Consider the following 12,565-nt stretch of genomic DNA (forward strand, 5'->3'; position numbering starts at 1 on the left):
TCCCCCTCAGTCTTCTTTTCTAAAGGCTGAACAGACACAGGTCCCTCAGCCTTTCCTCATAGCCACATGCTCCAGGCCCCATACCATCTTTGTGGCCCTCTGCTGGACTCTTTCCAGTAGACCCCTGTCTTTTTGTACCGGGGAGCCCAGAACTGGACACAGTACTCCAGGTGAGACTTGACCAGGGCACAGTAGAGGGAGAAGATCACCTCCCTTGACCTGCTGGCCACACTCCTTTTAACGCACCCCAGGATACCATTCCCCTAACACAGGCACCCCAAAGTGGATGTGTTACAGAAAGAAAGAAAAACTGTAACAGTACCTTTTCTGCTACAGAAACCAATATAAACTAGTGTCTTGCTTGACTTGTTTGTTCTACTGATGTTTTGATTTATTCAACCATTTATCTTCAACATTGAAATGGTACACTTCAAAGAGACAGCTCTGGAAAATCTAGCACTCAATTAACCCACAGGAGAAAAATGATATGATCAGCAGCAACATGTATTCCCTAATATAACCTTCCCCTAATGTGCTTTAACTCAAATGGAGAGATGAAAGAAACTCGGTCTTTGAATTTATCCATCCTAGCTAATGTCTCCTGTGGTCTACTCATTTATGAAGCCATCACCGTAACATTAACAAAGTCCTGCCTGGCCCGTAACTGTAAATGGGGAATCATCACAGAGTGCTCATAATGGGGTCTCTAGGGAACAGATCACAGCCATGTGTAACATTCTTAGCAATGACCTGTAAGAAAAGTGAATTTAATACTGATAGAAAAATAGCAAAAAAATGAAAAAATCAGACATGATGTTTCCTAAATTGACTGGCAAGGTGGCTGCAAGCAAACCTTTCACTACAGATACCAGTGAAGCTGTGTATCCAACAATGAAGACATCAGACAGTATTTACAAAATGCAGGTTTTAGCTTAGAAAGCAATGACCTTAGGAAGGCCATGACCGTTGTCAGCAACCAACTGCACAGTAACTATAGAAACTTCTGTTGCAACTTCATGGCCAGAACGGTTAGTGAGGTTCTCCAGTGCATAAACAACAGTGTAATTAGGAAGACAGATTATTTTATACCCAGTGTTTGGCACTTTTACACCTGCTAGTGGAACAGAGTGTCCGATCCTGGCATCCCCAATTCAAGCAAGACATTTATATGCTGGACGGGGCTTGGAGGACCATGTGAACGACAAAGGATTGAAGTATCTTGAAGTGAAAGCCTCGAGTCCACTTTCTACAATTTACCAAAGAAAAAGAAAATTGAAAGGCCACAAACTATTGCTAAGTATGTGGAAAAGAAAGCCAACAACAGAAGGCTCCTTGTTCTAGCAGACAAAAGTATAACAAGACTCAATGACTTTAAGTGAAGGACAGAGAAGTCTGGGCTGCAATTATGGTGCACATTTTTGCAGAGGGACAGAGAAAGTAAAGAAATCGTTTAGGCACCTTGTTAGGCATTTCGTTGTCCTTTTCATCCATGGGAATTCTCAAATTCAAGTTCCTTGAGGTATTTTTAAAACATGATGCTTTAACCCAAATAAATTTATTCAGTCGTACGAGCTCTCAGAAAGGTTGCTCAGATCAGAGCAAATGATCACAAAGACCTTGCCCGGCTTTGCCATAAGCAAACCAAACTAACACAAGTTCATGATTTTCACTCAGTTCAGATCTTTCACTAAGGATCTGAACAGCTGCGTCAGGTAATGTTCCAGTTCCTGTGACCTAACCAGGAACACATTCAGTTCCTTATTTAGGGCTCGGTTTAAGTGCCTAACCACCCGTTGTACAACCAATTGTATTCACAAGTTGCTACCTACTGGTATAGCAGTTCTCAGACCAGATCTGGTAAGGACACATAACCAGTAAGTTAACAACACCACGCAGCCCTGCTGCTGTCCCTCACTCTCAAATTCAGCCACAGGTCCCAAATAGAGCAACAAGTCATGCACTGAGTTGTTTTCAAATTCAAACATCTGTATTGTAGGAGTATTCCAGCCTGGTTTTAAAGCTGACAAGAGGCCACAAGACTAGAAAGAATATCTAACACCCGTTACCAATGGAAAAGCCACTGACAGGTAAGTCAGAGGACCAGCTAAAGGCAATTCAGATAGAAGAACTAGAAATAGTCATGCTGATCAGCCAGGCCACCCAACTACAAGCCACTATTCAGGAGTCTGCATCTATGCCTTGTTTATTCCCATGAAGAAAAAAGCTGGAAGTGGCAAACAATGTTTCTCTTTTACCAGCTAGCACGCTCACAAATTTAAATAAAGCTAACAACAGAATTTACACACACAACTTCCACGTTCTCCTTAGAGGAGTACCAGGCTCACTCACATACTGCAGTAACAGCAACGCTCTGGAGCAACAATGCTACAACAATGGTGTTTGAGTTACAGAATTCAGGCAGAGATCAGCTGCTACAAAAATAGATGCTCTACGTTTTTAAATACTTGGAAACTTTTCCTCTTATTCACAAGTTCAATAAAAGCTTACTTTACAAAACTGAAACAGAGCCAAATTTTACTGAAGAGCACCAATTAAATAATACAACACGGACAACACCAACAAAACACTGGCAAAGGAATTCCCAACTGAGTGTCAAGGCACAAACCAATCAATTTTAAGTCAGACCTGGAAAATCCGTATTGAAGGTTTAATGTTAAAGCTGTTAGGACAACAAGATGACAGCCAAACATGTTCTATACAATAATTTTACAGACGTTAATGAAAAGTGGTGACTGCTAGGCCATTTATGCGATTCTGTTTTTTTCTTGATATTGGTTAAGTTTCATATATTTGATATAAAAAAAAAACAACATTGTTGGAATGCATGGATTCTTTTTAACCTTGTAATTATAAGATTTAATTTGCAAATTTATTGTAGTAGGAATTAAAGCCTTTGGTCCCTACAAAGGCAAGGCTCTTATACCAATGCCCATGGAAAAGCCTGCTGCAGTGGTGTCTGCAAGATTTTTTTTTTTTTGCATTTGTATTGCCATATATAAAAACTTAGCATAACATCAGAGAGATGAAGCACACAAGTGAAAATCTGGTCCCACTCAAGTGTGCTGAGGACTTCTCACTGGGTTTCCTCCCACAACAGTTACTGAAAGCAATAAACAAACTTGCTTAGCAATATGGTATAGGATTCTAAACAAGTAGCACCCTTTTTCACAGCATTTTCTAGATACTATTATTATCTACAAATGTATAAGCATCAGATAGCAAACACTGACAACTGATTATTGCAGTCTGCAAAACTATCTCAAATATTTCAGTGCCTACACTACACGCGGCAAGTACAAGTGTTCAGTAAAGCTCTTAATTCAGTAGTAAATACAAATAGTATCAAGAAAACATACCTAGAATATGAACGTGTTTGTTTTGTAATGCTAAAACTTCATTAGAAATATCTAAAGAACAAACCTGTGCATTTGATCTTTATTAATACATGGACATGTTTTCCTTCCTTCCCACAAACTATGTTACTTCACTGATTATTTTTTTAAGGTTTTTGATCAGACATCTGCTACCTTTTCAAGAAGCTCTTCTCTCCTCTAAATTCAACACAGTGGAATGCCCAGCACTGCACTAAAACACATAGTGACAAGCAATATCTACAGTATTAGATATTCAAAGCATGTGCAACTCCACCCCCACAAAAAACACCGTAACTGCTAGCATGATTGAGCATGGCCCTGCTTCATCCTGCCTCTGTCTCCAGCACTCCCTGAGCAAGAAGAGGAGCAGCACAATCCTCACAACTGCTCCACCACAGCAGCATGTGAGTTAAAACAAAGCCCTGGTCCTCCCTCCTCGCCCTTTTCTCAAAAGCGTCCCTTTCTTCCCTGACATTCTGCGGGTTCGGTTGGGTTGTGGGTGCAAAGAGGAGGATGCTGGTTCTGCTGGGCAAGTAGCGCAGGGGTCCTCATAAGGAGGCGGGTGGGAGAGGAAGGGGCGCTACAGCAGGGGAGCTCTACAGGAGCAAGGGAAGAGCAATGCCTCCACACCCTACTAAGCACCATCAGCACCACAGGAAAAAGTCCACAAGGGACAGGCTTCAACTCCCCCCGAAACGCGCTGAATAAAGTTAAGAGTGATAAAATTACTGGAGTGAAATCTCCAATTTACAAAGGCCTTCTTTGTTAAGACTCCATTCAAAAAACCCATCTACATACAGGTGAAATTTAATGGCAGCGTACAAAGGAAACACAGTTACTCATGTGGAAGTGCTGGAAAGGCTGCACAGAGGGAGGTACGGTACGGAATTACAGCTGTTATCATGCCTGCTCACTTCAAGTGAGGTGCACGAGCCTGACAAGAGAAAAAAAAAATCCAGTTTGGAGACACACTCAGTTTCAAAAAGGTCCTCAATAAAAAGGAACATTTTTGAAGTAAATGCTTTTAATTTTGAAGTAAGTTAACTGCAAAGTTACTCCTTTGTTATTTTAGTTTTAAAAATAAAAGCTGGATAATTTGTGTAAGCCACTCCTATGCCAAAAGTAAACTCTCCCTATCGAAGAGGAGCAAAAGGCACGGAAGTAGGCACACGCTTCCAACCAGTACTCAAAACAATTTTAATTGGTATTTTCTAAATGAGTATGTTCCAAGGTGAAAATGTCCCTTTAAAAAACACAAAGCTCAAGACCAGTGCTTTCTGGACAGTGTCCTTTCCAACTCCTATTACACCATTCTGCCTTCTTCCTCTGTAAAATTGCACAGCACTGCAATTCCATCCATTGACTTGTTGATATCTTCTTTTAAAAAATGAAGAAAAATAACAAAGTTGAATTACTTCCAGCTACATATTCTGGCAGACATTTTGCACCAAAACCCATATACTCTAAGTTATAATAGATGTTTAAAAATCAGTTAAATTCATGCTCACTTGAAGCATTATCCTGCACACTTCTAGTTGCTTCTGTTAACTCTTGTTAACACACACGAGGTTAAAAGAGTGCATTTTTAATTTTAGCAGCAAAGCAAACAGCATTTTGAAAAGGAATAACAACAGCAGATCTGCCATACTGACTTTATTTCTAAACACTGCTTTTGTTAAGAAACACCATGCTTTCTACACACGGTAGAGAAATACTAAGAGAGTGCTCAAGTCTGTATTTGTAGCTTTGATGGAAATGAGACTCCCACTAGTTCCCAACACAATGTTTAGCAATAAATCAAGTTCTAGATACTGAGTCATCTCTGGCTTCTGGCTTGGATTAAATCAAACTGATTGTAGAGCTTAGCAGACATCTTTCACACTTCTCTGGTGCACGGATTACCATGACAGTGTTTGCGTGTAAACATGCGAACAGAATCGGTCAGAGAACAAAGAATGTGCATGCAGTTATAATGCTCACTTAGCACCGCATATATTATTGGGAATCTCTCTCTTCAGTCGCTCTTTTTTAAAAAAAAAATTATGTAAAAAACCCAACTCCATGAATGCAGCAAACATCTGCAGCCATCCAAACAGCGGCCTTGGCTCCACAGAACCTAGCAGGAAGACCATGGAGTGCACTTCTTCAACAGCTGCACCCTGCCTTGTGGGATGTTTCCTTACCAGTGTCACTGCTCAGTGTGATCTCCCTGACAGTATGATGCCGAGTTCAGCTGTCCTGCTCTTCTGAGCTGTGGTTATAAACTTGTGTGTGGCTGAAAATGTTTCCTCACCTTTAAGGGGGAGAAGTGCACTGCACTGCACTGCCCAGATTGAGTGAGAACACTGCTAAGTGGCTAAAAGGAGAATGCTAATAACTAAGTGAAGCAGAGCTTATAACATGTCCTTTGAAATGCAGCAAAATTAATTTTTCAGTATGAATCCCTTCTATCTAGATTTTCCTGCTTAAGTGGGGAAAACAAACGATAATCTCAAAAAAAAACAAACCAAGAGTATTCCTTCTTTAGTATCTATTTCCACAAACTCACACCAACTGTTCAAGGAACATTTGCTCATTAGAAGAGATGAGTATTTCAGATGTTCTTTCAAAATAAGTATGGAGAACCAAACACAGTAGTTATGGCACAGTGGAATTTCCTAAATGACTCTTAAAATAATGAGAAAGGAGCAGTAAAACACAAACACAGAAAAATGAAAAAATATGAAATGAGAGGTACAATGTAACAGAATGGGTCACTTTTGTTCATAATGTTTCCATCTGTCCAATCTGATTTCTTTCAGCAGGAAAATATTGTGTGTTTTCACCCAATACAGAAGACCTTGGTCCTAAGAAGTATAATTAGGAAGATCACCAACCCTCTGAATAAATCAATGTACATGTATAAAGACTTAGCATGATTGGAGAAATACTAACTCAGCGTATCACTGGAGCAGAGTACTATAAAACAGCCTTTAAGAAAGTTTGCAATCCTCTTAGAAGCAAAATACAATGAAAAATTAATAAATCCTGTTAAAAATTTTGCATGTGTCACTGGTTAGCATCCCTCAACCACTACTGATCATTAAAACAAAGGCTGAGGTTGTAACCCAATAGATACAATACCACTTGGCGAGGCAGTCCCACCAATAAGCCAGGTTAGAGAGTCATATAGCAGAGTGTCATATTTCTAAAATGCCCTTGTAAAGAAGACTATAAATTATGTAGCTTTTTGGAAGTTTGCTGCAGCTGACAGAGATGCAACCTAATTTAAATTGACCAACCTGCCTCCCTAAAAACAAAGCTAAACCTCACTAACCCCAAGGCAACCACTTCCATGAGATGCCTTCAGGGGTACCATGCTTTACTTGGTGCACACAAGTGAGCAAACTCATCAAATCCAATTCAGCACCATGAAACAAAGACAAAATACTAGCAAACGGAAAGAACTGTCCCTAAAACCAAAGGGGAAACACCGCAGAATCAATTCAGCAAAAGGAAAAGTCAAAGCAGAAATAAACACAAGCCCAATGACTAACATATGATACCATGCACACACACAAAAACAGACAAGCCTTTTTCCATTTAAGAGCCAAGAAAAAACTGTGCGGAAGGCTTTTTGGAAAGGAGAGGAATGACAGCATCATATTACATAGCAACCTGCTCTGCCATCAAATCAGAAACAGTGGTAAAACCAACTCAAGAGAAAAATCTGAAGACCCTCTATGAACCCCCCCGTATGCAGACATCTGATACAACACGGCTACCTATGACAAGAAAGACTTCTCATATTTGACAGATGTCACACCAATTACACATCACAAAACTGAGTGACCCTCTTACAAAACGTCCTTATTTTGCACACCCTCTACGTAACCGCACAAAGCGTACGATGAACAAATGCTCAAGTTTTAACTGCACCTTGCCTTATGCTACAAAAGTGGCAGCAGCTAAAATGGGCAATTAAAAGCATATCCATGCCTTAATGAAACATGCTAATTTAGTAGATCAATCTATTTAATGGAAGAAGAGGAGTACTTGTTAGCGTTTTATAAGCACTATTGCTTAGCATTACATAGCTAAGCATGCAAGGAGGTGGTTTGCACAACTACACCCCTATGAAGACACACACTTGAGGCCAGACATTTGCAAGTCAAGTAACTTATTTGCTCCTTACTTAACTTTTAACTTCACCATGTCTTACAAAATTACAACTTCTTTCAGTAAGTTTCTGCAATATGTAACAAAGACAAAGGTGCTAAGGAACTGGGATGATTTCAAATGAAATCACGCTACAGACATTCAGCACTTATCACATCTACCGCGTCCCATAACTTCTGAAATTTTTATGTACTGAAACAACGCTAAACTATGTTAAAATCACATTTAGCTGCACTCCATATAAATAGAACAGTTCTACAAATAAGTTTAACAACATAACATTTTTCTCACTTTATCTTCTTTCTACAGTTGCACCATCCATCCTTCAGCATTTTAGTTTGAAAGAACAGGATTCAGAACTTACTTCTATTCAAAATACTCTAAAGATGAACTGAAAAAGGCAACATGAATTTGCTACCTGTTACTTTTTAAAATTAAAAAACTGGCCATAAAACTGTAGTAAAACTGTACATTGGATAAAATATGAAGCAATATAGTTGGAAAAACAAGTCTTTTGTTATCGTAAAAGATAGCCATCTTAAAAATCTTGATGAAATGTTACCACGTGAAACTGAAGGTTCTTCTAAGCTTACAGAATTTTCAGTTTCACTTGAGGTGTTCTAAAGTTTAAAGAAAAAGGAAATCAAAACTACTGTAATTGAGGTATGAAATTTCCAGTTTCATTAATTTGGTTTATATTAGAACAATGACTTCTCACATTCAATTTCACATGCTGTAAAAGCTGGATATTGAAAAACCCAGCCCGTGTTCAATGGCTATCTTTGGAAGGAGATGAAGTAGAAAAAGAGAAAATTAAAGTGAACGTTGGATACAATGGGAAGCAAACTTTGTAGTCTGCAGCGTCCTGCAGAAAGACTCAGCTATGTATACAACATGCTGGAAAGCGGAGGGGGGAGAGAGGAGAGAGAGAGAAAAAAGAAAATGTTCTGGGCTTCAAAATTAGCTAATCTGCTGAAGAGCTGGAAAGCGCTGCTTCCCAGGGTTAACCCTTTGGCCTCCTGGTCGGCGTGACAAGGAAAGGCTGCTTAAACCTAGGGGAGAAACATTAAAGCGATCGTCGGTTACCTTAAAAACTCTTTGCTTCCTCCTCTGAGGCCTTTTGTTTTCAGTTAGCACCTAAAAAAACACCAAATCGCACAGTAAGTTGCGGTCACAAAGGCAGCCGGCTCCGCTCTGCCTCCCGAAGTGCACCATCTCGCCAGTACCCCGCACGCCCGCCCCGCGGCACCCCGGAGGGCCGCCGGCGGCTCGACGCGGCCCCGCCGCGGGCCGAGGGGAGAGGCCCCGCCGCCCCCTGGAGCCGGCCTGGCCGCCGCCGCCCCGCATTCCTCACAGCGGCGCCCCCCCGGCGGCCATCTTGCTTCCTGCCGCAGCGCCGCCCTCCCCTCCGGCCGGCGGCGCGGGAGCGAGCGCGGCCCCGCGCGCGCGCGCACCCCCCCTTCTCCTTTCCCCCCTGCTCCCGCCGCGCGCGCCCGGCCCAGCCAATGGGGAGGCGGCGGCCGCCCCGCAGCGCCCCCCCCCGGCGCTGCCCGAACAAAGGGGCTCCTGTGCCGGGGCCGCGGCGGCCGCCCGCAAGACGCGGCCCGGAGCCGCGAGGGGGACGCGGAGCCGGAGTCGGGGGGGGGAGGACACGGGGTGGAGCGGCGCCCACCCGCGCGGCCGCGTGGCTCCGCGAGGGGCTCGCGAGGTCAGGCGAGGACACGGCCCGCGGGCACCCGCACGCACGAGGGAGGGAGGGGGGAGCCCACGCGGGGCGGGAGCGCGCGTGGGCAGGGAAATGGCAGCGGCTGAGGGCGGGCGGGACAAAGGGGCGCACGCAGGCGGCCCCCCCGCTGCCGCCCGCTGCCAAAACCCTACAAATAAAGCGGAATCGTGCACGGGGGCTGCCGGACGGCGGGCCGCAGCCCTACGGAGCTCGCCCCAGAACGACTCGAGCCGACACAGCCAGGAGCTGGGAGAGCTCGCCGGTAAAGCAGCATTTTCCATCCGAAACCAAGAAAAAGGGGCAGGCTGGCAAGCTGCCCGCCACCTCTAATTGCAGCATCCTCCTTAAATACGCCTGGGGTTTCGGCAGCACGTCAGAAAAGCCACAAGCAAGCAGGCCTCATTGTTGGGTCCTATTTCCCCGCTCCTCGGATTACAGCTATTAAATGAGACGTCTTGAGACACCTCGGGAAGGCCAGCGAGCTCCCGCTCACCGCTTTCCCCTCGACTCCAGACCCCGCAGAGCCCCCACAGCCCCCGCCTCTAACACCCACCTGAGTCCACGCCAAAACAAAACACACACAGCACAACCCCTCCAGGCCCTACGACACAGGCACCTGGGCAAGCCTTGCAGAAAGCAGGCTTTGGAGACACTTACATCTGCACAGCCTGCCCCTGCAAAGCCCTTTTCCCCAGAGAACCTAAAAATAAGGCAGGGATCATCACCTCGCTGCCCCACACGCAGCTTTGGAGATCCCCAGGTCCTGCCCTGCAACGCACCCGGGCAACCTGGACGTGTGCCATGACATGACAGCAGCCCGACAGGCTGCTTCCCCAAATGAGGTGGGCTTTTAGTAGCAAACAGCTGAGAAACAGCCTTCAGCAGCTCCTGTGTCAGCTCCGAAAACTGCAGTCTCAGAAAAACAGGAGAAAATGCCCGAGTTCCCCACTGCCGGGCAGCTGGGCTTGTCCAAACGCTCTTTTCTCTGGGGAATGTTCCTGCAATATTCTGCCGTCCCTCTCTGGATGTGCAATGCCAAGCTTTTTTCCCCTGCCTTTCAAAGCTTGCTCACACCTTTTCCTTATCTGGCTGCTCCTTCAGGAACCAGTAAAGGTTTAGGATTTCTTCTTCACCAGCTCCCTGCCAGGCCACCACAGCCCGGGTCCCTGAAGGGCAGCATTACCTGTAGCGGCACTGCTGTGCGGGCGCTGCGAGCGGAGCCCACAATGATTTCTCCAGACCTTCTCCTTGCCGCGTCCCTGCAAAACCCATTACCTTCAGCGAGGTAACATACCACTGAGGGTTTATGGGGATGTTATTTTTAAGGGATATTTTTCAAGTCCAATATAGTTTTCAAATCTTTATCTGGATGATGTGTGAATTAATGAAAATAACAGTAACATAACCAATACCAGCTCCAAACATGCAACCGATACTCTCTTTGGGTTGAATGCTTGCGCACACACAGCCGTGTATGTTGGACTATGCATTTCAAACTACATTCACGGATCCTACAAGCCAGGTCTGACTCTCTCTATCCATAAACCCACCCAAGACCTTAAGAAAAAAAACAACACACTGCATTTTGTGCTTTTGTTTGTGTTTGTGTTTTTTTTAAACACCACACACAGACTTCCAAGCCTTGCACCAGCTCTCCTAGAGCCACCTAACACAGAGCTCTCATCGACTTCCCTGACTTCGGCACTGTTGAGTCAAAGTGCAAAGAAACGATTCCCTTTAAGGCAAAACATCACTGTTTAAACTGTGATTGTGCAGAGAACATCCATCCCCTCCACCCTCCTCCCAGTGAATCACCTCCAAAAAATGCTTACATTCCACCACCAGGACAGACAGAGCCGCGCAGCTCCTCAAACTAGGAATGAATGCACTGAAGCCAGCCTAATTTCTCTTAATTAGGTTCACTTTCTATACCATGGACAGAGACCTACAGCTGTTTTTCTCCAGCTGCCCTCTATTCAAACCACATCGCTGGCATGAAGTCCCCATTGCTGTGGTCCCAACCCTATCACAGTTTGGGAAAACACAGTGGGATTCCCTTCCGGTGTGGGAAAATCTTATCTAAAGGATGGCTGCTAACAGAGATACTGTTTCCCATTCCCCCGATACCTCCCCCTGTATCTCAACATCTTTAAAGAGCTCTCGTAACATAGGTACGCTGTGGAAATGCTTTTCTCAGAGCAGAGTTTCTACAGAATACAAGAGACCAGACTTGCTTCTAGGAATATCCGAAAAGGCACCAGGTTTCATTCAAATACAATTTTATGAGAAAATACCCGACATGTTCTTAAATGTCAGGAATACTTCATTTCCTCCATGCAGTACTCAAACTTCATACAAAATTTAACGAGAAATGAAGGAGGCCTCTGGTGCAGCTCTAAATGTATTGTACAAAACACAACCAGTTTAATAAAATAAAAGCACACAAGAAATAAGCTGCCAAAGAAAGGCATATAAACAAGGAATTCCTCCAAGAAAGCAAAAGGAACGTCTAAAGAGGAAAGGGTGAAGGGGCAAGGCTAATCTGCAAGGAGAAGGTCAGGCTGAGCAACAAGAAAAGATGTATGTTTAGCCTGGAAAACAAAGGTTGACAGAAAAACTGGAGTGCTTCCTTTCACTGACCCTGCCAAACTCCTTTTTAAAACACGGCTTTCAAACTGTTTCCTACCTCATCTCCACCAATGCTCTTCCACGAGCTTCTTCAGTCCCACTGGCTAAAGAATAAATACAGAAGGACATCATGGTGCTACTCTCTTGCTGTAACAAGTCAGGATCAGCCTCTGTCACCTTTATTGCTTTATTATAGATCTTAAAGTCACGTTTTAATCGTCCCTTCCCTTTTATTAAAAAGAGTATTTGGAAACAGTTGAGACACAAAAGGATTTCGACTCAACTGTAAGCCAAGCTGTTTAAACCTACTTCCCTGAACATTTTAATTTAAAATACACTTCCCTCGAAGGAGAACATACCATACCCTCACTGCTATGGGACTTGTCTTTCTCCTTGCCTCCTGTGAAGATGGAGCAGACACGTCTGCAAAACCTGGCAAGTACAGGACAGAGCGGTGAAAACAGGAGGTCTCCTGAGATCTCCGCAGCAAACGGGGATTTCTACCTGCTGCACGAACACGCTGTTTTAATGAAGCTGCTGTTGAGAAATGTTTTGCAGGTGCGTTCCCCCCCAGTGTGAACTGCTGTGCTCAGAGTGCACGCTGCTGCAGAGACTTGAACCTGAGTTTCCCACATCCCAAGGCAAATGTCCCAGTGAC

General features: G+C 44.1%; 1 protein-coding gene across 12 annotated transcripts in view; it reads right to left on the minus strand.

The window, feature by feature from the left end:
• Positions 1–12,565, minus strand: part of TET1 (tet methylcytosine dioxygenase 1) — an 83,607-nt gene that overhangs the window by 51,677 nt on the left and 19,365 nt on the right. For 11 of the 12 annotated variants that reach the window (XM_067000169.1, XM_048069645.2, XM_048069649.2 and 8 more), the window contains one exon: positions 8,640–8,690. The exons of the other annotated variant lie outside the window; for it this stretch is intronic. In XM_067000169.1, the coding sequence (XP_066856270.1) occupies positions 8,640–8,690 (51 nt within the window). The remainder of the gene's footprint in view (positions 1–8,639; positions 8,691–12,565) is intronic. 12 annotated transcript variants of the gene reach the window in all.

This window comes from Anser cygnoides, chromosome 7, assembly GCF_040182565.1.
Source record: "Anser cygnoides isolate HZ-2024a breed goose chromosome 7, Taihu_goose_T2T_genome, whole genome shotgun sequence".
NCBI lineage: Eukaryota > Metazoa > Chordata > Aves > Anseriformes > Anatidae > Anser > Anser cygnoides.